General features: G+C 40.4%; 1 protein-coding gene across 8 annotated transcripts in view; it reads right to left on the reverse strand.

Moving 5' to 3' along the window:
* Positions 1-12,199, reverse strand: part of myocd (myocardin) — a 31,007-nt gene extending 18,808 nt beyond the window's left edge. For 5 of the 8 annotated variants that reach the window (XM_042508007.1, XM_042508010.1, XM_042508006.1 and 2 more), the window contains exons 1-2: positions 5,590-5,671; positions 5,015-5,080 (exon numbers count right to left, since the gene is read on the reverse strand). In XM_042508007.1, the coding sequence (XP_042363941.1) occupies positions 5,015-5,080; positions 5,590-5,668 (145 nt within the window). In that variant the 5' untranslated portion in view covers positions 5,669-5,671. Of the gene's footprint in view, positions 1-5,014; positions 5,081-5,589; positions 5,672-11,765 lie in introns of those variants that run through there. The other 3 variants (XM_042508004.1, XM_042508009.1, XM_042508011.1) reach the window with 3 other exon arrangements.
* Positions 12,200-27,266: the final 15,067 nt, after the last annotated feature.

A 27,266-nucleotide genomic window follows, 5' to 3' on the forward strand; every position in this document is an offset into this window, starting at 1 on the left:
GCCACACAGATGGAGGGCAGTGGGGAAAGCAGATAATCCAGTATGCCCGCCTGGATCCAGTGGGGAAGGACCAGCTGCAAGTCCGTGGTCACCGTTGGCGAGCTGTCGCCATCCACCAGCGGGATGACATCATTATCTGTTTATAAGTCAGCTGCCCACTGAGTCAACCCTGCTGTCTCACACTCTCCCGCCTCCCTGTCACTGACTGTACTGATTTAAGATCTGATTTGACATCGCAGGGACACACAAGGCTTTAAGTGTGTTTAAACTGCATAAAAACGCGTCCAATCACAGCTGCACAGGCCTACACGGGCATAATGTAACACGATCCTGTGAGTCTGAAGCTGGCTTACAGACTTTTAAACATTCTGCAGCAGTATTAAAAACACACAACGCACTTTAAACCTATTGCGATACATGTACCTGCTGACCGTATCTGTCAAATGTAAACAGCACACTAAGAGGTAAGACGTATGGTGCATTAGGAGGAATCATTCCCTTTGTGTTTCCATCCACTGAGGATTAAAGCACCGCTGCTGCTGGAGTAGACGTGTGTGTTTTTGTGCAGGAGAAAAAAGCACAGTAAACCTGCAGCTTCAGCCCTATTATCTTTATGAGGAAATATTAGATTGTATGTGTGTGTGTATTCAGACCTGTGGCCAGCAGGCAGACAGCGTGCTCCTATGCAGGCCACACGCCAGTCAGGCCTGAGAGGCTGGGGCGGATTCTCCAATAGCCTAATAAACACCAGATGTTCCCTGGGTAATATATACACAGACCCTGTGCCGTGTCCATCTCCCCAGCAGGAATAACACAGCCAGCATCTGAAGGATCACATTCACAGCAGCATGCAGGGGGAGGAGGATGCTGTGACGCCCTGACAAAATGTCTTACTTTTGGACCTAAAGAGCTGGAAGGACAAATGACGCTGTTGTGATTACAGATCTAGTGTGTGGGTGTGAGAGAAGTGTATACTAACAAATACAAGTCTTTGCAAGTCTCTTTCATGTGCGCCACCGCCTGCAATCAAGAGATAAACAGCCAATTGAAATGTCTTTTTTAAAAAAGCGCCTGCAGCCTCGCTGGCCAATTGTGTTTCTCCTTGCTGCCTTATCTGTGACAGACTCCTAAAAACTGATAGGGCTTTGCCGGGCCTCTGGATTCCGTTCCCCCGCACACTTACCAGCAGTTTATCTGGAGGCTGGAGCCTCTGTGAAATGGCAAACGGTGCCAGAGATATCATTCAACAAATCCCTGGCCTGCAGTCCAAGTCCCCCAGTCCCCCGTTGTTCCAAAAAAACGTACACACAGCACACTGGCATCACTCAGTTTTCCTGCATTTGCCAAGACGACGGTGTTGCTTTAAACTATAAGAATTGATAAGATCTGAGTTTATAAGTGGCTCTGTGCTGTGTAATGTCTCATGCTCAACAAACTTTTGGTTTCCGATGAATATTTGAAATTTAGATTTTGTAAATGCAGGCAAAAATATCTGTGCATGATGTTTGTGGCATGTAGTGTGTTGACAACATAATGTGCTGCTGTGGCCTAAAGATGAGAGGAAACATGAGAGGCCATTAATCGAAGTAACAGTAATGATCAAAGAGTACGCTCAGGTCTACTTGTTCTCACGAGTTGACGCTTCATGTTGTGTTTGGGCGTACCTCTCTGAGGGCGCTGTTGTAAACAGGTACTGTCTATGTAAATCTGTTTCTTCTGAGACCCAGAACCTCTTCTAGCGTAAGAGCATTCCTCCGCGGTCACTCACCGACCTGTCTGCCTACTCGCTGGCTGCAGGCATTACTGCCTGTCTGTCCGCCTGTCTTACTGCTGCATATATCCACCTGCTTCCTCTGTGTTCACCTTTGTATCTGTCACTACCTGTGGATTTATCCGTCTGGAGTCTGGATCTGGTTCTCTTTCAAGCATCTGTCATCCTTACTGTTTTCTTTTCTTCCTACATGTCTGTTTGTAATGCTTTAATCTGCGGTGTAAGCAGACTTCAGCTCTGGCAAAGTTTGACTCAAAAAGCATAAGTTACAATCTGTAGAGCAGTGATTCCCAACCAGGTGGTTACTCCTGCAGATGGTAGAGGGTATATGGAAAAATGTAAGAGTAGCTCAGCTACTTGAAAATAAATAAATAAATAAATGTATGTATATATATAAATAAAGAGAATATGATAACTAGTGAGCAAGCTAGCAAAGAAGTCATAAACAGTTAGCTTAAAGTTGCAAATGTTTCAGATAGAGAGCTAAAAGTAAAAGATAAAGGATTGACAGCTAAAACTGACGTAAATTTTTTAAATAGTAAAAAATGGATTAACTGTTTAAACAGCTTACTGAAAATGAAAAAAATATATTGTTGGTAATAACTAGTATTTAATGTATTGGATTAAAGATTTAAAAAAGTTAGCTAAAAGTAAACAATTCAGATAGTTAGCTTACGGTCCCAAATGGCAGTTAACTACAACACACACAAAGAATTTGATAAATAGTTAAAACAACTATAGTAAAATGCATTGGAAAAAAATGGTTGAAATAAATAGCTAGATAATGCAAAAAGACTTGAAATTGTTAGCTAAATGTAATGTAGCTCAGCAAAAAGCTTTAGCTAAAAGCAAGAGATAAACAGTTTAGTTTAATAGCTTAAATAGTAAATGGATGGAGAAGACAGCTAAAAGCTATAAAAGGTTTAAATAGTTATAATAAGTAATAAAATAAACTGTATGCAAACTTAAATTAATGGATAAATCGTAAAAATAGCTTATGTTGAATGTATATTGAAAAAAATGGTTGAAAAAAAGAATTCTTAATATAGTTTTGCTAAATTTAATTTTTAATAATTTTTTGTCGATATAGCTAGCATTTAATGTATTGGATAAAAGGTTGAATAAGTTAGCTAAAAGTAAGGGATAAACGGTTCAAACAGTACGCTTAAAGTGATAAATGGTTGGATTAGGTAAGTAAAAGTAATGCTGTTTTAATTGTTACAGTTACAATAGCTAAAGTTAAAAGTATCTGGGACAAAATGGTTAAAACAGATAGCTAAATTTGTGGAAGAACAGTTAAAACAGTCAGCTAAATGTAATAGATAAATTGTTGAAATAGCTATTGTTAAACGTCATTGGAAGACATGTTGAAAAAATTAGCTAAAACTAAATGGTCGAAACAGCAAAAGCCGATAATAGACCAGGTTAACAGTTAGAAGCAATGGATGAATAGTTTTAATAGCTAGTTTTAACTGAGATAAATGGTTGAAATGTCCATCCTTTGCCACACAAAGTGGTAGTAGTACAAATGCAATTGACCAAACAGACCTTAACATTGTTTAAATGTCTGAAAAAAATATTGCTTTATATAATCAATAGTGTTAACTCCAGTTTATAACCAACTGAAAAGAACATATTTGGAACATGTGTTGTCAATGAAGGGGTACTCGAGTTCATTTGACAGAACTGTGGGGATACTTCAGACAAGATAAGTTTGGGAACCACGAAAAACTGTACTACCAAGAATCTGCATGTCAACTTCTTTAATTCCAAAAGATTACTGCAGCAGTCTGATTCACTGACTGGTTCTCTTTCTGGTTGAGTTTAATCAGCGAAATCATCTGCTGATTCCTGAACTACACTATTCCTCAATCTCCTTCCTTCTTTCTCCCATCATTTCTTGTTCTTATACAATCAGCTGGCATCTGATTTCACGGTTTCATTTTAAAACTGAAAAGGTAGTATTAAATCAGTCATATCTTTTCTTCTTTTTACATGGCATGCAACCCGTCAGACTCAATGATCTGATTCATATAAAATGATGCTTCTCACAGCTGTGTTCCAAGACTTTCAAAATACTGCTGATTGAACCAAGCAGAACCACAATTAAAGGGCAAATCTGAAAAGGAAATAACTGCTCATACTTCCCTCACAGGTCTGGATGTTAGAACCTTTACATCCATGTTGCTCCCCAAAACTGTCAACACATACATTAGACTTTGCACTGTAGTCTACTAGAGTTTTAAAAATGATGTTCTTCATATGTAAACTCCACAGTTGAGCGTATAATTGCATATATATTTTTTTTATATTAGCAAGGGAACAAATGACAAAAGACTTCCTCTCAGCTCAGGAGTGTTTTAGCATCTTTCAGGTCTTTGTTGGATGCTTGTTCAAGTGTTCTATTGTCTGATAAATTTGGTTTTGACCAAAAGGGGGTTTGAAAGCTATGTGTGCCAATCGGTGTGCTTGCGATTAATGCCGTTGCTCACAATTGGTTGAATGGGTGTTTGGGCAGGAAGTCAACACTATGGAGAACACCACTGTGCCGACTTTGGCTCCAAATGATGTCACCAGTGCAAGTTGGCAGCAGCTGTATGCGGGATATTTTGGCTTTATTTTTGTGCAATGAGGTTAAGTGGAGTTGCGCCGCCCATCTTTATTTACACTCTGTGGTTGTGACAGTTTTACCTCCACCCAACTACAAAGTAGATGAATGGTATTTTGGTTGTCAAAAATGTCATATAATAATGTATATATAATAATAATAATGTATCAGTAATATCACATTATTGTAATAATGTCCCTGTTACTCCGAATAACCCACAAAACAAATTGTTAGCAGTTTTTGTGGCTAATTCTATAGTAAAAAGGAGTTCTGTTCACACAATGATCAGTGTATTAACCATAATAACAAGGACAGTGTTTTTGAAAGGATATGTTACTGCTGAATGTCATTTAAAGGTAGTTCTGTTTATCCTAATTGCATTGGGGTGGAGGCAAAAATCCCAGCATGGCTAAACACCAACATAAGTAAGTGCTAAAAGGGTATGACTATTTTTTTGCACCTGTGTGTCTCACTAAGACTACTTACTAATTTGACCCATGGATGATGTGTCCCCTTGCTTGTTCATTGTGTCTCTGTCTGTCTTACTCACACTGCAGTCTAAAAGCATGTAAGTGGAAGTGTGTGTGTGTGCCTGCATGTGCGGCGGCAGCTCAGTGTTAGAAGGCGTTACTCACGAGGCATGATGCCTTGGTCTGCCAGCTGCTCTCGTGTCCTCCTCTGCTGAAGTCTTAACTGTAGGACTGAAGTTGGAGGGAGGAGGAGGAGAATAAGAAGAAGGGGAAAGATGAGAAAAAGAGGTGGAAAGACAGGTAAGGGACAGAAAAAAAGCAGGAAGAGACTGAGAATTCAACCAATTTTAAATGTTTCATAACTCGTAGTGCAGTTAAGAATAGAAGTTTCACTTCACCTCCAGGCTGATATAAAAAGACGCACATGTATCATATATACATATGCATTCAGAAAACATGGGATAAAAACAACGCTGCTTGCTCACAAATATTTCTGCGAGCAGGATGTAGGGAATGATAAACACAGCTCCTGGCTTTTAAACAGATCTGTTAGCCAGTGTGTGGTCTGCAGCGAGTGTGCACGTTTCTTCGTGCTCATTGTATGTGTGTGTGTGGAAGTGGTCTAGGTGGGAGTGCGGGGTCATAAACATAGAGCCTCCCCCATGTCTGTTGGTCTGCCTGTGTCTGTGGCTCTTTTGCTTTCTGTTCTTTATTTGTCTGTGTGTGTTTTTCCTCCTTACTGTTATTTGAAGGTCTCTCCATGAGATCCTGGATCTGACACACAGCTATGATCTGCTCCTCCTTCTCTGCATCCCTCATCACTTTCTGCTTGTCTTCCCTATTGTTAATTATCTCCCCCAGGTGTTTCATATTCATGCACTTTTGGCTTAAGCATTTTTTTTAAATTTCCTTTGATGATTTTTTAACAGTTTGACTAAATATCAGCGAGCTCAAGTGCCACACTGCAGCGCCGCTGAGAGAGAGCACCTCCATTATGTAACACCAAGCGCTTCCCTTCATCTGACATCTGCTTTAGTTTACAGTGAGGGGGTCGTGACCTGCTGCTCGCAACATCACTGAGAGCAAACGCAGGCATTAGTTGCTCACTGGAAGCTGACCAAAACATGTAACTGATACAACCTCTGTAGAGGGAAGTTTTTTGTCAAGTGAGCACACACCCATGTATACAAACACATATATTGTACATGCAGGTTTTGTCTCTTCTGTCATGAAAAAAGATTTTGATCTGAACTCAAGGATCAGCTCTGCTGCTTTGTATTATGAGCCAACACTTCTAGCACAATCCCACATAGCCTTTTAGATCTTGGATACTTGCTTTTATTTGTGCCTTACTTGAGTAACAAGCTGAAGTCATGGTCGCATTTTACGACAGCTAACAGTCTCACTTTAATCCCCACATGCAGGTTACTCTCTTCTGTCATGGAAAAGGCAGGATGACACTGGAATGCAGCTGTTTGTGTTGGTTAATTCTGTGCTGCTTCTTTGATTTTAACTGAAGGGACAGCTCCTTACTGCTCTGTATGATATTATCAATAACTTTGCATGAAAAAGCATTGTGGCTGCCACTGAATCTGCTCTTTCTTTGAAATCTTTAATTGTTACAACTTTGTTTTCAGAGCTGACACTTAATTTTAATTAACATCAACTAAAAGATCTTGTTTTTGCCACTCACGGGCTCAGATTATTATAAATGGTATATGAAAACAGCATGTAAAGGATCCCTACAGTGGAAGGCGTTTTTGTTAGGAGTAAGATCCTTTTTGGTGAATCTGAATCAGCCCCAAAACTACAGCATATTCTCAAATCTAAATGGGTATATTAAGGGCTTAATTCAACGAAACAACAGTTGTTGATTGTTAGAATAGTGAAAAGATCAACCAAGACATTAGTATTATTATTTTTTAATAATTATTTTTGTTTCTGTCAGCTTTGAATGAGGTGTATTTTATGATGATGAAATGAGTGTTTATTTAAATGGAATCTGGTGGATTTGGCGATAGTGATTTCGGTGCTGATTCTGGTTGAACAAAAAGGAGCTCACTTTTTGACAAAAACGTCTGTCTTTGTAGGGATCACATCCTCAACGTTATTGGACACTTATATAAGCACTTTTAGTGGGTGTGAATTGGTGGTGGAAAGATGCCCAGAGGGGTTACATTGCAGCCTGTTTTGCAACTGCCGATTGCAGCACCCTAGCTAGATTTCAAAAACTCTTGATTACATTAGTGACTTGGACACAAAAACATGGGAAAATAACGTCCAAGTTGAAAAATACTGAAGTTAGCCTTTAACGCTCACACTCCGCAATAGGACTGGTGTTCTGTTCATTTATGGTTTTTCAAGCTAACATGACAAGCTAACACAGCGATACGCCAGCTTCATTTTAAGTCCGCTAACAGCCCTTAATCTACATAGATGCAGGTTTGTCTCTTATGTCATGGAAAAACAAGGTGACAAACAAAAGACTACAAAGCATCTTTGATTTTGACTTTCTGCTGCTTCTTTTTATAAAAGGTTATCGGTAATTTCAAGTGAAAAAACAAAGCAGCTGCCAAACAATCTGCTTTTCTCCTAAAAAGCTTTGCAAAGACCAGAGTGGTGTCCATCCTGATTGCAGAGCTGTATGTTATAGGACGGCTGTGTAATCACAGATCACTGAACCATGCGATACTCTGCCTCTCTCACTGTTGACTTTGAAACTAAAGACATTTGTTTTAACTCGGGCTTTCTTGACAACAAAGGACATACAAATCCACAGCAACATTTACAAGTTTTCAGATTTATAGTGTAAATAAGTGATCATTTGGCCTGCTTTGTAACTGTGAAGTGGTGATAATTACACAGGCCAGTGTAGTGATATTTTGATTCATTGTCCTCCTGTCGCTAACACATTCACATCCACCACACAAGAAAGAAAAGGTCTAATAATAACACCACACTTTTACACTTAAAGTCTAACGGCTTTGCTAGAGAGACTGGTTGCATTTGTTACATGAATTCTCCTGAACGTTCCCTCAGCACTAGCAGGAATGTGTTTGCGACAGATGTATGAGCGTGACTGTATAACATCTAATAAACAGGTATTCCTAAATGAAGTATTAGGTTTATTTTAGTCTAATACCTCTGCATAAAGTGAAAATCCACCTTAAAACAGAACTCGCATACTTTACCCCTATGCTCTTGGACAGTTTGAGGCAGATTTGTGAACGTGAGCCAGAGCCAGATGCAGGGGAGCCAACACTCCACCATTAAGATACAGATTCTGGAGCAGCTCCATTGACAGTGACTTATAGTCAACAGTGGGATAGCAGGGTGATAAAGAAAAAAAACTCACTTGAGCGCAACCCATTCCACAGGTAAGTGCTTTTTTATCTGTTGCCAGAGTGCCATTCATTGTCAGTGGAGGGTGTCAAAGTTTTGTCTCTCATATTATAATTTATTACCAATTTTGTCATAAATTTTAGCAAAGATATAGAATCTGCCAGGATTATTGGAGTAAGACTTGTTGGGCTTCACAAGCTATTTTATACAGCAAAAGCTCAATTAACATGATCCGCACAAAACAATGATAACAGTTAATAAAATAAAAAAAGCTCCTCAAACATAACTCATTATAATTTATTAATTTAGGTTGAATTAATCTCTAGCTTTGCCCTAAACATATTGTAAATTGAAGTTCTGTTCCTCACTTGAATGACATGACAAGCTAGCATAATATGCTGATGTTACAGTAAAGCAGTTGCATGTCAAATAAAATGTATTTAAATTAAGTTTAATTAATTTTAACCTTAATTTATACCATCCTTAATAACTAGCTTATTCCTAAACTATGTTGTAAGATGGCGTTCTGTTCATCGCTTGAGAAAAAAGCTAATGTGACACGCTAACATGACAAGCTAAAATAACATGCTAATGTTACAGTAAAGGGCCGATCACACCAAGACACATCGTACCAAGCCCAACTGCTGCGAAAACGCCTTGGAAGCACATCCGAAAAAACAGCTGGGAGTGCCTGTGTAGCGGGGCTGAGTGGCCAAAAGTGACGTTGATGAGTGGTGCAACTCCATGCCTTGAGCAAAAAAATTTAAAAAGTTAACTTTTATGCGTGCCCAAAAACCGCCAGAAAAACTCGTCGCGCAGTAGCAAGAAGAAGAGCGCAAGAGAGGAGCGTCTGACAGGTGCGCTGTACCACAGGGAAACAATGGTTTTGCTGGTGATGCTTTTCTAACAACATGTCTCGGTGTGATTGGCCCCTGAGGGGGTTACATATCCAATATCAGCCTTCATTTTAGCCAGCCTTTTTCCTTCACAGTTTCTTTACCGTCCACTGTTACTTCTCAGATGTTTTAGATTCTTGATTTTCCATTTCGGGTGGCTTGCTAGAAGTCATAATTTTGCATTAGCCTTGCAAACAACAACTTAGTTCAATGACAGGGCCCACAGTGGGTCAGAAAGATGAAGTGCATCGATTGCTGTGTTACATGTGAATAGAGTATTCACAGATCATTACTGATAGAATGATTTATGTATATTATATTTACCAAACTGTGGTATAATTTTGTCTATAAAGTTACAGCTAAATTGGCAATCAATATGCAGGCTATAACATAAGGGGAATATTGCCATTTAGTAGTCAGTTCTTCTCAGTAAGTCAGGTAAAAACTTCCAGCATCATTATGTTCTACATCCTCTGTCTGGGTGTGGCAGCTGATATAAAACAGGTGTTTGGGGAAGTAAGTGTGTGTGGTACAGATTTACAGTTCAGCATGTGCTTGACACCTTGTACCATTGATTTAACTCTTATTTGACGCCTCTGTTATACTATTATGCAATACCAGTGAGCCTGAGGGCACGGGCCACAGCCCTTTGAGCTGTTAATCAAATCGGCATGAGAACTAGTCACTAATACACTTTCACAAAACATTTGGTGGTCCACAGGGAGCACTTAAGTGAGATCTTTATCTTTCCCTTTAGCTTGGACCATGCAGCGGCAGTTCCCATGGCTTTGATAATGTAGTTAAAGCGTGGTGCAAAAGAGCAACAAATGCTGGTTTTCACAGGGCGCTGAATGTAACTGGAGCTGCTGCAGCTCACAGAAAACTGTAAATCCTGAACAACCAGATTGTCTAAGACTCCCCCTGTCATCAGCAGTTATCACAGAGAGATTTACGGACAGTTTTACTCCTCTTACGCACATTTCACTCATGCAAACATAAATTCACCCAACCAGTCATGTCAGCTGTACCTTGTATAACCCAACATTAATCCCCCCACGTGCAGCATCAAGCAGACTCGTAGGAAGATGACCTTTATCGTAGTACAGACAGTATCTCTACATCTGTGCCATATTAGCCAACTAGAACATGTTTGTATGTTCAACACAGATCCTGAGCCAACCCAATATCCAGAATAAACATTACACATTACTGTAAACCAAGGATATGTTACATTTTGTACATTTCATATTTAGCAAATATGTTGAAACTTTAGATTTCAATTTACATTTTAAATGCTGTAGTTAATGTGTGGTTAGATTAACCACAAAAAAATGCTTGGTTAAGGTGAAAAAACATGTTTTGGTTTAAAATACCTGCTTTTGCCGCAACAAAAATGGCAGGAATAACTATCATTAAACAATTCCCTGGGCTTGAACAGCGGCGTGCTGCTGTCTGTCACTTGGTAGCCGCCTCAACATCCACCATCACCTCCTCCTCCTGATTAAAATCTTAGCTCATATTTGTAATCTGAAGTACGTTATATGTATGAAACTGTAAATGTAACATATCCATGTTTTGCAGAAATGTACAATGCCAACATTTTATTCCGGCAACCAGGCTGCTTTTGAGCCATCCTCCCTGTCATGTTCCCCCGAGCACAGGGGGTCATTTCCCACCCTGCTGATGTGCTCTAAACAGCTCAGAGGAAAAGCATAATTTACCCAATTCTGGGAGGCAATTACAGCTCACAGGCAAACTGCAAGTAAGGACTGAATCCTCCAGATTGTACATTCACAGCAGAGACACTCATTTATATCCAGCTCTCCAGTGCATAGAGCCGGATTTGAGTTCTGTTGTTGCCACCATCAGTTACACTCTCCTCAGGGAGGTGGCAGTGTTGGTCAGACTGCACACACTGTAGTAGTGCAGTGCAAACACACATGCTCAGCCTCACAGAAAGTATGCTCTATGTGTGTGTGAAGCAGATAGATGGATACAAAGCTCCAACAGCTGCTGTGCGTTAAGGGGAGTTTAAATCAGCGCTGTAGTCCGTGCCCTTCCTCCCTCTTTGATATGCCCAGGTACACACACCCACACACATACACAAGCACCATCAGCTTCCAATTCAGCCATATTAAGATAACCTCTGACCCCTCTCCAGTGTCTAATCTCCCTTTATCAGCGTGCACAGAGCCACGGAGTGAGAACGCCTCGCTGGCTTCTCCTTCAGCAGGTCGCGACTGGCACGCAACAAGTGCACTATAACCTGCCCGAGGAATTGCCCTCACATGACATGTTTTTTACGAGGAGGCGGACGGACATCAAAGACCAGCCGTAACTCCATCACAGAGTGTCAGGGCTTGTCCTCAGGGCTCGGGAAGATTTTTGACTTACACTGGCCGCCCTTTGGTATTCCTCATGCACGCAGTACATTACACACACCTGTCAATTTGCTGGTGTCACTGAAGAGCACATCGGGAGTGTCATCACAACTCATCCAAGACAGATGAATGACATTTTGTACACAGGATTGCCTAGAAATGCCAAGTGTTGACAGACACACTGTTTGCAAGGCTCTGTGGAATAAACACAGCTGTACACAGCATGTGTTCCCTGATAAACTCAACAGTGCATGCACACATACAGAGAAGTCACATGTCAGTCCTCGTTGGACTTACCTGATCTAAACTTGCTTCGTATCAGTATGGAGTGCTCAGAGCCCAGAAGAGTCATAATGCTCACAGTACAGTTCCAGTGTTCAAAAGTTGCAAAATAAAGTCACACACTTCGTCCCCCCCTGGCCACCTCTGGACGCCAGACTGAGATGAGGTGGAGTGCCTGCCTCATTAACAGCTCTACAGGAAAAGTGTATCTCTCTCAGCTGGCGTGCACACAAGCAGCTCTCTGCTCTCTGTGAGCTGCTTTCCCTTCCTGCCTCCTCGTCTCTGCTCTCTCTCTCCCCCGGGGGCTGATGTGTGGATCTGCGGGCCAGTTAAGCTTTGGTCCCATCTAGTTGAGAACTCTGAGCAGGGCCAGGGACAGCGCAGAGATATGCCCCACTCGGGGAGGGGCTACCCGGCCAGGGTTTCCTCTAAGCCCCGCCTGCCTCAGCCCGGAGGCTGGACGGGGCTCGGCTGATGACTTCTTCCTCCCTTGCCACCAGTGTAAATATATCTGCCTATCAGCCCCGCTGACTGTCATTAGAGAGGAGAGAGGGAGGGGAAGATCAAGATAGAGACAGATGCTGATAGTGGAGCAGCAGTACAGCCAGGAGGGAGAAAGTGGGAAAGGCAGGGATGCAACAAGTTCCAGTTCTTCCCTTTTGACAGCAGCTGAAAAATATAATGTCAGCCTACATCTGACTGTTTTTACTTTATTTGTAATACAGTTATAATAACAATTAAAGCTAAGAATATATATATGTATGTATATATATATATATATATATATATATATATATACATGGAACTGCAATGAAAACACATTTTTGCTTTTATAGGTTACATGATTCTATGGCTATGTGCTTGTGGGTAGGAACTGGCTCCCTTGGGTGTGATGCAACAGGCACTACAAGAGGTGTTATTGCATCACATCAACTCTTCAAAAGTGGGACGAGTCATCTGTAAGTTTTGAATCCACAATACCTCTGTGAAATCATGGACTATCACTTCCCGGAAACCCCCCCATGTGGCTGCTCCCATGTATAAGGGGCTTGCCTTTCTATTATGGCTCCAAAACACGCCTACGTCACCTTTGATTGGGAAATACTGACGGCTAGTGTGTGGCTGCAATAGAAGTAAACCTGATAATGTTTTGAACATCCATCACTATACTTCTTGGATTGTTATCGTGAGAGGAGATGTCGCTTAACATCACGAGAAAAGTTACATAACATCATGAAATGGAAATGCAGTCATCTCTTAATTGTGTTTTATTGATATTTTGAAAATATCTCTTAAGTTTCGCACAAATCTGTAATGGAAACCTGCCTATTGTCTGGTTTTCAGGCCACAACCTTCGGTGGTAGACCCAATCCCTTGCATAAATGTTGGCATTGTATCTTTTTTTTTTTTTGCAAAACATGGATCTGCTACAGTTGTACTAATCTCGATAAGGTATGCAGAATTTTGGTATCAGGGGTGTTCTGGTTTCCTTTTGTTGTCTGAGCAGTATTGACCAATCATGTTTGAATGGCAGGTAAACAGCTTGTGTTGAGAGTTGGAATGCAAAAACATCATGTTTTAGTTTGAAATACCCACTGCTGTCACCATAATCTGGGATAAAAATATCCCAGTCTCACAGTATTCAACCTTAGCCCTTCCCCCTAATGACAAACTCAGCTCGTATACATGTAATCTAAACTATGCCACATTCACTGTTTTCAGCTGCAAGCAAAGTGTTTCGTATCACATTACATTGGACGCTCCCTTTGTCTTAAATGTGAGCCTCCATCACGTTATGTAAACAAACCACTTACCTATCAGCTGTGGTCTCAGAGTAACCAATGAAAAGATGGGTGAATACGTACTTCCTTATTATTCTTATTCACAATAATACTATTGCAAGTAACTTATAGATATCAGTGTTGTAACTACCATACTATATCATACCACCATCTTCACTTTGAAAAACAAGATAGCGTGCTAGCTCTGCCAAGCATCCAACACAATACACAATACAACACAAACTTTCAGCTATTTGGCACTCTCCCTTCAGCCAGATGCCAACTCATTTAGGCCAGATAAGAACTGCCCTACTAAGAACGGGACTTCTTAAAAAAAATCCATGTTCATATGATAACAATGCGAAAACGATCCTGGTGTACACTGATCCACAAAAACAATCAAAAACACTGTAGTATGCATGTTAGGCCAGTAGTTGGTGGTGTAACTTTGTAATGACACATCATAGAGGAACAGCATGCAAGCGCGGCTGTGAAGTCACCATTCTAAAGGATCTGCACATTGCCAGTTTACACGGCAACAGAAGGGGTGGTGTTTTCAAAACATTACACTCTGGAGCCCGATTTCAAAAGTTTGCGTTTTCAGGCCCCCAAAATGCCATTATTGTGGGACCAAGAGACCAAACTGCAACAAAAGTTTAACGTTTCATGCAAGAACTGTTGCAGTGCAAATGGCCCCATAGTTTTTTGGAATGAAATAAGGCAGTAAATCCGAATTTCAACTTTTGTAATCAGCTGTTTCTTGTTTATTGCAACACCTTCAACACAAGCTCCAGGAATAAAACAGAAATGGAGCGTGCAAAAAAAGTTTTACTCAAAACAGATCACCACATTGTGTTGCTGTGTCACACTGGACGTGGAACTACCCTGATATGTCAATTGTTGCATAGCCGCCAGTCAGCAGTCGCCTGGCCATTCACACCAGAAGCATGCTTCTTGGTGTCGGCCAGCAGGCAGTTCTGCTCCTCTGCTCTTTTCCAGGGTTCTGATCCTGACTGCATGTGTGTCTCTGTCTGTGTGTGTCTGCTTGTCTTTTTTGTTTAGATGCAACTAACAAAAATTTGAAAGCACTGGATGCATACTTTGACATTTATCAATTATCATTTTTATCATATCTAATATAGTCCTTATATCATTTGTAACGGTGTTTCAATGTGTTTTCCTGCTAGATTTGCTCATGGCTCGCAGCTAAAATAGACCAGATGCTGAAACTATCACTGCAGATCAACACTGGCACTGAGAGGAAGTGACCATTGCTCTGTCGAAAACTGCCATGCTTCATGGCGGTTCCGTGTCCAGTGTGAACCTGGCATCAAGCTGTGTCGCCCGCGGGCAGGTAGGAAGGTTCAGGGGAAAACAATGCAATAAAACTGATTAAGTTGCTGACACTTGCTTATGATTTTCTTTCTCACATAAACAGTTTTGTAATATAACAAACATTGCTTTTGTGCTTCTTTATCTACCGTTTTCTCTCTCTTTATGCTTTGGCAACACAAATGTTAAGAATGAGCGGTAATAAAGAAAGTTTGTTAATCTCTGATTTGAAGTTGTAGCTTTCATCCAGTCTCATATCCCTTAATATGAGATTCAAAAAATGTACTCATTATAATGGGTTTAATGGAATGTGTGCACTAGGTCACAAAGTGTGCTTCTGTTATTGTTGACTCAGTTGAAATAAAGTATACAGGGAGGCTTTTTTGGGGTCCATACTGGTCTGTGTACACTCTGATTTATTGATGTACACTACAATAAGTGATCAGTTGAGCACAGTCAGTCAGCCAGCAGCTGAGAAGCAGGAGGTTTATCTTCTTTTCCAGCCTGTATTCAGGAAGGCATCCCTTCCTCCAGCTCCCACATACCAGGCAGACATTTGTCAGAGTTGAACTAAGCTTTGTGCCCGCTCTCCTCGGGGTCAGCGTTAGCCAACTGCAGCTCTTATACATTGCAGAGCCTCCAAAATGTCCATCAACACAACACGTCAGCTGGACACATCGGGCTTTCTCTGCAGTTGTTTATTCAGAGGATTGATTTGGCCATATCATGGAATGTGACACAATGCTTGAACCTTTGCACGCTAGAAACGCAGAATCAAAATCCAACCCAGGAAGAATGTTAAGTCATTTATGTGTCCTCATTTTGGTTGCACAGCAGGTGTCAAAGTCTGTGATGGCTGTTGTTCCAGGAGGCTACTGTCTCACTAAAGCCAGATTAAAAGGTTCAGTGGTTACAGCTGAGAATGTGGGGAGGCTAAACCTGTCTCTGTACCCATCTGACTTCCTGTCCCTACATGCACTGTACCAGGGTAATTTAAGAAAGTCACAAGATTACATTTTCCATCTTTGCTATTATATTCTTTAACCTATTGTGTAACCTAATTCAAGCTCTTTCATCTCTTTCAAACAGGTCTGAAAAATGGAATACATTGTTACATTGTTGTTGAGCTTTTCATATTTGTGAAAAGAATGGTTCAACATTTGGGGAAATAAGCTTATTTGTGTAAATTAGATATTTAGACTTACCCCACTGTCATGTCTGTATGAAGCCACAGCCAGGACTAAGCTTAGCTTAACATAAAGAATGGAAGCAATGGGAAACATCAAGACTTACCGTTTTTTTTTTTTTTTTTTGAAGTCTTGAGCACATTTAGATTCATAAATACATAGAAAAAAGTATTTTTAATCTAACCAATTGAAAGTACCTCTAAGGCCCACTAGATTGCACTCCAAATCACAGTAGTGAAGAAATACTCCTAAATACCTCCAAATGACTTTGTACATCAATTACTCATTCCGTGTGAAGTTGAATATTGGGCATAAAATGTTCCAGTGATTGAAGAACACAACGACGGCAAAGATCAACAACAATAAGACCATATCACAACAGCTGTTTACAAACTCCCACACAATTCTAGAAGTATAATTTACATTACTTTGTAAAATACTTCCGCAGAAACAATCTCATGCATGTACATGTAGCACACCTGCACAGTTTATGCAGAAGGTTTTAGCAATATGTTTAGGAATTACTGTGCATACATCTGGATAAATCTGGATAAATGTTTTGCGTTTTCTCAATTCACTAGTGTGTGAAAAGCAAATATTTTGTCCTGAATTCAACGTAACATGAGTTGAGTAAATTTTGAGGTGCTCATTGGCACATTTTTAAACTTTAGTGGGAGCGAGGCTTGCTTGTTTCCCACCTGCTTCCAGTATTTATGCTAAGCTAGGCTTATGTCTTTCTGGCACTTGCTCAACACTATGCACACATGTTATGAATGTTATATATGATTTTATCTAATTTTAATCAGCCTGTTAACCCATTCCTAGCAGCTATGTGTTAACCTGTTTCTTTAAAGAAAAGCTGGGTTACTTTGTTAATTTTGAGAATAAGCTCCATCTTAAAACTAGGCAACACGAAGTGATACAAAATGACACAGTTATTCTCTTTGGCTGACCTGAACAAAGATACAAACTTGCATGCAAAGTGAATATCTTAGAAAGAATTTTATATTCAGACTTAACCTCTAGTTGAACTGACGGCAGATGGCTTTTGGAGTGTTAAGAAAAACTATGCTTTTTCTATAAAATTCTTGAAAGAAGTTGAGTGAGCCTTTTTTTAGAGGCTCTGTTGAAGATGTATGTAGGGGAATGTTTTCAGAGACCAGGGTTCAGTTCATTATGACTAATATCTGCTCAAAGGGGCATGATATCTGTTTGTGTTACATCCTCCTGCTGAGGCTTTTCACTGTCACATATGAAGAAGTAGAACAATCCATGTTTTGTTTTGAGACCCTTTCCCATACAGTTTTCATGGTTTATATCAAATATTTAATACTACTTTAGAGGCCAGACAGTGGACTGATTTCTATGCTAATGTCGAGAAAATATTATCAAGTAATTTTTGATTACTCTAATAACATTTTTGTGTTCCATGCTGGCAGATTTCTCTAGATTGCACAATATATTTTGTTCGTTTTAAGAATGGGATTATTTTGCAGCCTTCCCCCTCTGTCCTCGCATCATGCTTTCCTCCATTTATACTCAATGCCTTCCTTCCCTTTATGCCCATCTCCGGCTTGACTCTGTCCCAAAGTTCTTATTCTCTTAAAATATCCACTAATTTCCCATCCCACTATACAGTTTGCTACTGTAAATAAAAAGAATACCAAAAAAGAAGAGTGTGATTACCACGGGCCTTTTCTCCACATTGTGTAAAGCTGCAGTGACACAGCACTAATCAGTCATTGAGAGCTTTGTCCAGCAACAGCTCACTGCTTCTGCCTCGCCGCTATCCATTTTAATCTCTTCACACCATAAACACTGCTCGGCTTTTGTTGCCGAGAAGCCTCTACACACACAGCAGCGTGATGCACACACACCAAAACATATAATCATTTAATGTAATAAATGACACAGCCTATCTGTTTGCTGTAGCCCGTGTGCTGACGTGTGCCGGAGTGAGCTCCAAAAACCCATACAATGCTCAAGTCAAATATTTACATAGAGACTTCTCAGGCTGCAAATCTATCGCTGACATTCTCGGGTACATTTGTCTTGTATGCGCGGTGAATGAACACACACACACAAATTACACAGATGTTCATGCGCACACACATCAGTGCTGCGTCTTAATTAGCAGGTGAAAGTGCTTAAAGGGAAGGTCTGTCAGAGGGTTTGACAGTGTACACACAGTGTCTCAGAGAGATTCCTGAAGAGGTCACCCAGCCCTGGCTTAATCCTCCCCTTTAATTGGGCCCTATGTCAACGGATGTGACAAGTCGCATCTGAACTGTCTGGAGCCGTACATGTGTGTGTGTTCGAGTGTGTGATATGAAAAGAAAAAGAGCGAGGAGGGAGATCACACTTGCATACCAATTAGACAGATTCGAGTGCACATTTTGCACATTATATACAACAAGCCTGCAGCAGGGTGTCACGCTTTGGCTCTTTTGTCATGCATATTGCAAAATGTGCGCTCCTCTTATGCAGTAAGTCATATGCCTTTGCATACATCATGTTAAAAACACACATTCCATGATGCCACAAGTGAGCACAGCGTGTTTATTGGCCGACTGCACAGACATCTAGATCAAAAATGACTGTTAGTGTTTAATGTGATTTCTTGTGTTTTAGATAAAGCAGATGTGACCAGTTGAAATGCACAAACTGCACAAAATATCATAAAAATGAGGTCTAAATTCAGTGATTTACAAACACTTATAAGATGTGTCTGGAATTTCTAAAAAGATCATCATTACGTCTTCTTGTCCTCAGTTCCAATAAAAGATGAATCAGTGGTATTTAGCTGCTGATAGCAGCTGTCACGTATCTGAAATGCTTTAAATATCTCTGCTCAGATGCCATCCAGGAAATCCAGCTGTCCCTCTGTCATCTGTCCGAGAGAGCGTCACAGGAGGAAGTGTAGCAGAATGCACTGTCCAGTATGGTATGAATGGAACGTGTGCTGGACACTATGGGAGCAGCCCTGTAGAACATGTAATCAGCTGTTATACTGCCTTCATCTCTATCTTCAGGCTGCTTGTCTTCCCATCCTTCCTGCTCACTTCCATCACTGGAGGAGACAGACAGTCCCTCCCACCAGACAGAGCCAAGTAGGAGCTAGGCAACTAGGCAAAGTGAGAACTACCTTTAACCATATGCCCCCAAACCTCAGGTTAATTGCATTTGTGCCACAGGGTTCAACTTTAGGCCGATCGTTGTTCACTATATAAGTGATATCTGTGCCTCAGTAGAAAACTGCAAAGCACATTTTTATGCAGATGATACAGTTCTTTATGCTTGTGTACCATCTCTGAAGGAAGCTGTATCTGAACTCCTATGTGCATTTGACTGTGTGCAGAAATTCTTAAAAAAAACTTTCAACTGGTTTTAAATTAGTCTAAAACTAAATTTGTATTTTTTTTTTACAGGGTTTAGGAAGTGATCAAGAAGTCTTCTCAGTTTGTTCCCTGAATGGGACCCAAATTGTACATGTTACACACTTCAAATATCTTGGCCCCTAGCTAGATGACAAGTTTTCATTTAAAAGACATGTGCTTGGGCTCACAAAAAAGGTGAGAATTAAATTTGATGCACTGAACAAAATTCTGCCATGCTTCTCTTTATAAAATAGAAAAACTATTTTTCAATTGACTATAACGTCAGTTTTGTATTATAGTGATATTTTCTGTATACATGCAACTCATTCCACACCGAAGTCACTTGATACAGGCCACATTTAGATGAGCATGGCCCTACTGCATTTTTTTTTTTTTTAAAAATCAGTGTTCACATGATAACATTGTGAGAACAATTCTCATGTACATTGATTCGCAAAAAACCCCAAAAATGCTGTCATTTGCATGCCAGGCCAGAAGTTGGTGTTGTAACTTTGTAATGACACACCATAGAAAAGAACACCACGTGCCTGTGCATAAAGGTGTTCTTCTACAGAGCAGTGAGTATAAACAAATAAGAGGATGGCGGACGCACAAATGAGAACCAACAGCATTGATAAACTCAGGCACAAACGCAGTTCTGCAGTCAGCCATTATTGTCCTCCTACTCACACTAGGCTATTAGCCTGAAATGTTATGTGCATGTGCGAAGTGCTGCCGTGCCGTTACTGTTCTCACAGGATCCGCGCACTGCAAGTTAACACGGTGACAGAAGGAGTGGTGTTTTCAAAAAATTACACCCTGGAACCTGTTTCAAAAATTTGTGTTGTCAGACCCCTCAAAATTCTATTTTTGTGTGAATGAAAAAGCGACAAAAGTTAATGTTGCATGCAAGACCCGTCGCCATGTTAATGGCCCCACAGTCTACCACGGTTCCCTACGTTTTATTATCAGCAATGGTTTCAGAACTCTGTGGGGTGCTTGTCTTTTACTGATAGAAGGGAAAGGGTTAAAGATGATGATGATTGTGTTTTTGGTGATTTGTTCTGTTTTTTGTTTTGCTTTTTCCAGGGGGAAGATTAGGGTAGACAGTGTAAAAGTAAAGGATGAACTTGGGAGCTTGTAGGGGATGAGACAAGAGGGTTGCATTAGAGGAGGTCTATGGGCGATAGAGGGTTGATAGAGCGTGGGTAAAGACTTTGTTTGACGACAAGAGGTGAGACTGTCAGGAGTGCAGAGGATATGGGTGGGGGGTCTGGGGGGCACTGTGTTTGTAAAGGGGCAGACAGAGTGGCCTCTGTGGCCCTGGCAGCAGCAGCAGCAGCAGCAGCTGTGTCCTGTCAGACTGAGCGTTGTCTTACTGCTGTGTCTCAGGTCGCAGCTCTCCTCTGCTCATTGTCCCTGTGCTAGGTGACTCTCAGGTAAACACTGACGTTCAAATATTCAGTCAGGAGGCTGGAGAAAGAGTCTAGCAGTGAGGACCGCAGGCTGTATAAAATAATGTACATTGTCACTGTGACATCAACCCATTGGTTTGTGAGTTTTGAAACCTCGAACTCTGCATTTTGGCCATCACCGTCTTGTTTTTTGGAGCCAAAAGTGACTATATTTGGATGGGTGGGCAGAGCTGCAGATGAGTGAGTACTACTAGCAACACAGCCACAGGTTATGATTTATTTTCAGTGAAAGCCAGTGACATGAAGCTAAAAACTGATGCACATCACTTGTCACTGAGGAAGTGCGTGCAGATCAGAGATGAGCTAGCCTCAGCTTTTTTCAGCACTCCAATGAAGTGAAGCATCAACTGGTTATATATTATTATTTCCAGCTGTTATTTAGCGTAGTTAACTGATCCTATGCTAGCTTTACGTGAACTGCAGTACACACAGGGATGCAATGGGGGAGCAAAGTGTTATGTTATAATGGTAGCCTTACATTGATCAAAAGCTTTTTTTTTTTTTTTGACCAAATACAAACTTGAGATGACATTCAACCGAGTTGCTTTGTGTTCAGTAAATGAACAACATGCTTTTAGAACCAGCTTCAAGTGGACACTGCAGGAACTGCAGTTTTTGGCACTTCCATTATGGCTTCATTCTTTAGCCCTGGAGAATGCTGCTTAGTGACGCTAAACTGAATTAAATTAAACAACTCCCCCAACAATAATTAAGCAATAATAGCTTTGTAACTGAAAACAAAACCACAGCAGCGAAAGTGTGAGATAGATAGTGAGAGTAAGTGAGATAGTGTGAGCAGATAAAACTGTGTTTTTCTGGTGGAGCAAAAGATGTAAAAAATAGCATGTTCATCTAACTAGCTTCAGGCATTCCTTCAAATTCATTTATTTGTAGCAGGCCAAAACTAACACATCTGCTGCAACATATAGATTTTTGGAGCTGGAGTGCTCATTAGGAGTGTTGTTGAAATATATATACAGTTGGATTATTTATAGAGCATATGGGGCATAAATGATGCATTGAAATTAAAACTTAACAGTTCATTTTGCTGAGTCTAAAAATCTACTTTCACTTACTGACTGCTCCTGTCTTCCACTGATGTGATCTGATCAGGAACAGATCAACAAATCAATTATACATGCAATGAGTGACAAACTGCTGCAGAGGAAAAAGAAGCCATTAAGAGCTTTGTCTGCAGCGCTGCAACCTACGTAAAACCTACAATTTTAGACTGAGGACACTGAATGACACAAAGCCAAGCTGAGCTGAAACGGTTTCTTATTAGAATAACCGTCTGATTTAACTTTTTTTCCCTATCACATTTATGATGCTAGCATGTCTAGAGAAGATGCTAACGTTTGGCCTGGGAGATATGTAGCTTCAGCTTAAGTCTTTTAGTACGATTTAAAGCATATTTAAACTTTTGTTTTAAAACAAGTCACTTGGAAATATTATAGTCAATTGGCAACAGCTATTTCAACCAACAAATGGAGCCACTATTAGCTCAATTAGCTAGTTAGCTAAAGCTTATAAAATCTGCTGTTAACTATCACATCAAGCAGCAAATTGGATAGTCACAAGCTTGAAATCATAAAGCTTTGACTTCATGTGAAATGACAAAACAGCAGTTCAGAAATCCTGTTGATAAATATTCCACCATTATTACTGTAAACTCAATGCGTGCCATGCCAGGACAGGGAGCTGGACAGACATGGCAACAGCAACTAAGGGGGGCAGGGCTTAGTGACACTCAATTGCCATTTGACTTCAATTTGTCTGAGAATTTCAATTCATCATGCAGCCTGTTTCCTTTATGTATTTTCCATCAATATTAAAGTGAACTTGAAGTTATGTTTTTGTAAGCTATCATTTATCATTTAGCTCCACTGTAAAAAATGTAGGAAGTCAACGGGGTGATACGAGGTTAGATGATGGAAGTTGGATTAGTCAACAGAGAGACTCAAGAGTGATTTGCTCTTTTATCAGCATCCAATCAGTCTTATCAGAAAACTGCGGGGTTTCTCACGACACAAGGTGGAGGAGGCAGACATATACTGTGCGAGAAGCAGAGGAGGTGAAGGAGGGTGGGAAAGAGAGACGCGGATGGAGCCAGACGTGGAGTCAGGTTCAGCGTTCCCCCTCTGTGTCTGAGCTGTGCTTTATAACGGAGAAGCTCCAGGGGGAGCGAGCCCAATCCAAACCAGAAGTGACAGAAAGACGAGCCCCAGCCAACAAGCTCCACTCCTGTCTCCGTCTTTATCTGGTCTGTGGCTCGGTCACTTCCACTCTGCTTTCTCTCCTTGGCCCTCTGCGGGTCTAAGCGCCGCGCGTCTGCCGCCAGACTGGAAATGTCAGTGTGTTTGAGAGACGGCGGCGCTACAACCTTTCTGAATGGCAGAGCACGAGGGACACAGATTGTCTCCACATCTTGTAAAACCCCAAAACACAGAGGGAGGTACTGTTTTGTGTTTTTCTTCTTGTTTAGATTTCGGCAATTGACTTTGCCTCCGCTGTAGTCTGCAAGCGCTGGCAGACGGCCACAGCAGCGCAGGGTGGAGGGTGGGGAGTGGGGGGCGTCTGTGAGGCTTCAGCGCAGAGACGGGCCTGCATCAGAACAGCTTAACTCTAACTCCTGCCTATTACCAAGGGCTATGGGCTGGCTTTATGTGGTATTCCCAAAACTTCACTATCAGAAATTTAATAACTCAAAGTCTACTTTGTTGTTGTTAATGTGTGTGTCCGTGACTAACAGGCCAGATGAAAGGCACATCAAGAGGAACAACCTTCCATGCCAGACAAATGCTCGTCATGCTCGACTGCGTTATAAACAGAAATCAATTAGTAAAAATGAAACAGAGTCACTCAATATTAGTTAAAATGATTCCAGGGCAAACAGTTTGGATCAAACTGTGGCAAGCCACCAGTCTGGCTTTGTCACAGCAACTTAAACTTTCCTGCAATAAAACTAAACCTGATTCACAGCTCTTTTCCTCACCAGGATCAGGATTTCCTCATCAGCTCTTTATCCATTATAATATTTGGTTATTGTCATGGGACTCAAAGTCACCATCAGTTACGGGCATGCGCCATCCTGTAAGTGTATTTTTCATTAAAAAGTCCCCCTCTACTCATTAATGTGTGTTCCTTCTGTTTATGTGCCTTAAATGTCTGACCTTGATTTAACCCTTTGAAACCTGGATCACAGCCAGTTTTCTTGTGCTGTGTTCAGTTGCCTTTCACAAGCTTTTTAACTATGTGAAACCTGAGCATATTGGTCTCATTTCTTTCAAAAACAGGGGGGCAAAGAGAATGAGCAACTAGAATTAGAAAGGTGACAAGAAAATGACCTGATAATCAATTATTGTTTTTAAAAGGGGGGACTTTTTAATGAAAAATACACTTACATAAATATCCATTAAACTAAATTTTTAATCATTGTAATTTTAGATTTTGTGTTACAGTAAAAATGTGTGTGTATATATATATATATATATATATATATATATATATATATATATATATATATATATATATATATATATATATATATATATATATATATATATATATTTATATATATATATATATATATATATAAATTTTTTTAATTAAATTTTTTTTTATGAAAGTTTTTTTTTTGAAGTTTTTCCATTTCAACAACATTGAGACGGATAGAAAAGAGAAAACAATTTTAAAAGGAAAAAAAAGCACAGACTTAACACAAGTACAGCATCATCTCTACAATATTCAAAACATTAGTGAATCAAGTTCATCAGCACAGTATTAATCCTTGTGAAGGTCATCATAAAACCTGTGAGGGCTAGAGCAAATGCTGAGATGTTAGGTAAACACAACTTGTCTCCCAAAAGGAAAGTTGAACCAATTCAGGAACAGGTGTACCTAGCCATTCTTGTATTGTTTTTATTATCTCTCTTGCCAGAAGGGCAGAACTAAAGGGCAGTCCCACATTGCATGGATAAAGGTGCCTTCCTGCCTTCTACATTTCCAGCATCGATTATTTTCAAATAAACCCATTTTATGAAGACGAACAGGTGTAAAGTAATATCCATGAAGTATCTTATAGTGTAGAAATTTTCCCCGTGCTTCTCTTGTAGACCAGTCTTGCACTGGTGATTATCCTTGTCCAGGAATCCTTATCAATGCTTAGTTTCCAGATATTGCATTAGCAGTTATCTTATAAAACGTGGAGTCTGAGTGATTGTTTTTAGGTAGTTTAAAGTATTGCTGTAGCATATTATCCTCCCCAGGCAACTGGTTAACAACATTGCCCAAACTGCTCCTTATTTGTAAATATCTCCAGAAATCTGATCTATTGTTCAGGGTGAACTGTGAACTGAGTTCTCCAAAAGATTTAAATATTTTGACCAGATCAGCTATATTTCTTATACCACTACACAACCAGGAATTTTCTGTATTTTTTCACTGAACTCCTTTTTTTTTTGTTCTTTTTTACCAGTTTCTTGATAACTTTTGGGCTATGTCTTGACAAGTTGTTGAGTGCATTATCCCAATTTTTATGAAAGAAATTTTAACAAATTTGCTCAGGTTTCATAAGGTTAACTGACCTATATCCATGCAAAGTTTGCCACTTGTGAGGTGTTTTCACATCCTAAACTGAAGGGGGCCACATCTTTGTACTTCCCTTAAATCTGAGATTTAAACATACAGTAGGAAAGCTAGATAAGGTATGTTTCTTATTCCGAAGCCAATCACTTTTTTATACAGGATATGCATATCAACGGGGAAACAGACTTCGACACAATACCAGCAAAAAAGCACAGAGCAGACTCATCAGAGAAGAGAGCAGAGTTACTATTAGGAGGAGCTTCCTTACGCTATCCACAAAAACCGTAATCGTAGCAGATATTATTGTATGTTTCATCACCACAGCCTATAAGCTAACACGCCAACATAAACAAATAGAAGATGGTAACTTCTCTTAATACTGTGTTATGTCTACTAGTTGCCGAACAACAGACTCTTCATCTGAGTCTGTCTAACCGACATTCAAAAATGTAGGACTGAATCTCTCTGATGTTGCCTCTAACGTTTAGCTAGTCATCTTGATGTGCATTGCTCTTTCACTGGTCACCAACCTAGCCTTAGTAGCACTGTGACAGCGCTGAAAAGGGGGAAAGTGGAAAAAGAGAGAACCACGGGGTATCATGAATTTCTTAATAAATAAGAAAGAGAAAAACAAATAATCAAAACAGGCAGTAAGCATGGATGTATGAAGAGGCCTGGATACAGGCTTCATGGCAGGACCCTTGTTCATTCCTATGAAAGTTGCTCAGTGGCCCATGAAGCCAAAAAAGCTCTGTTTCTGCAGAATGAAATTATCCAAATGACCAGTGCTGCTTACGTATCATTGGATGCATCAAGCAAACGCACAAGAGACTTCCACCAGCTGAGCCAGCTACTCCTGGTTAGCACTCTGTTAACTTAAATGGGTATAAAATGACTTATTATGACCAAACTGATTAAATCCTCATAGTGAAATGAATCATTTTGCAGGGGTTATGATGCTCAAAATGATATAATGCTCTATCCACTGATTTATAGACACCTCTTTCCCGATGCAGTCATCGCGTAACTGTGTAATATTTCAAACATATTGTTTAACTTTTTCACAAATATGTAATGGAAACCCACTTAGTGATAAAAGCAAGACACACACCAGCAAAATCCAGCGTCCACCAGCTGATCTGCTCCCACAGATGTTTTTTCTCTGTCTTTGTTGTGACAACAGTCTTGCTAAAAGAGCGGTGGTGACATCGCTGCGCCTTTCTCAAAAAGTTCAGAGATTTTCAACTTGAAGCACTGGGAGCGGCCGCACAAAAAAGGTGGAGCGCTCTAAAAAAGGAAGCTGGGGCCAGTGCTTTTTCTCAAGGCGAACACATTCACCCGCAGACGCCTGCTCCTCATAAGGAACAACTGAAAAGGATGCCAAACTGTCAGAGAACATGTACATCGCCACTGATATATAAATTACTTGCCCTTCTGCTAAGCCTAACCTATATTGGAAATAACATATATGTAGGGACTACTCCATAAGCTTGCAAATAAAAGGGAGTGAGGGGTTCAAACAGTCTAACACTAGATCTGCATCCCCATCACATGACTTTAGCAGGGAGTCTCAGTGATACAGGTCCACCACAGCATCTTTACAGAACTAATAGAGAACATAAAGAAAAAACCCAATAGTGCAAATATTTAGCTATCTGGATCTCCCGAGTTGGTCTAGCACTTCCAAATGGCCTAGCTGAAATGGTCTGTCAGCCAGCACATTCTTTCTCTCAATGAAGGCCGACCAGAGCCATGTTTTTGTTGGTATGACCCACCC

The sequence above is a fragment of the Plectropomus leopardus genome, chromosome 19 (genome assembly GCF_008729295.1).
Source record: "Plectropomus leopardus isolate mb chromosome 19, YSFRI_Pleo_2.0, whole genome shotgun sequence".
Lineage (NCBI taxonomy): Eukaryota > Metazoa > Chordata > Actinopteri > Perciformes > Serranidae > Plectropomus > Plectropomus leopardus.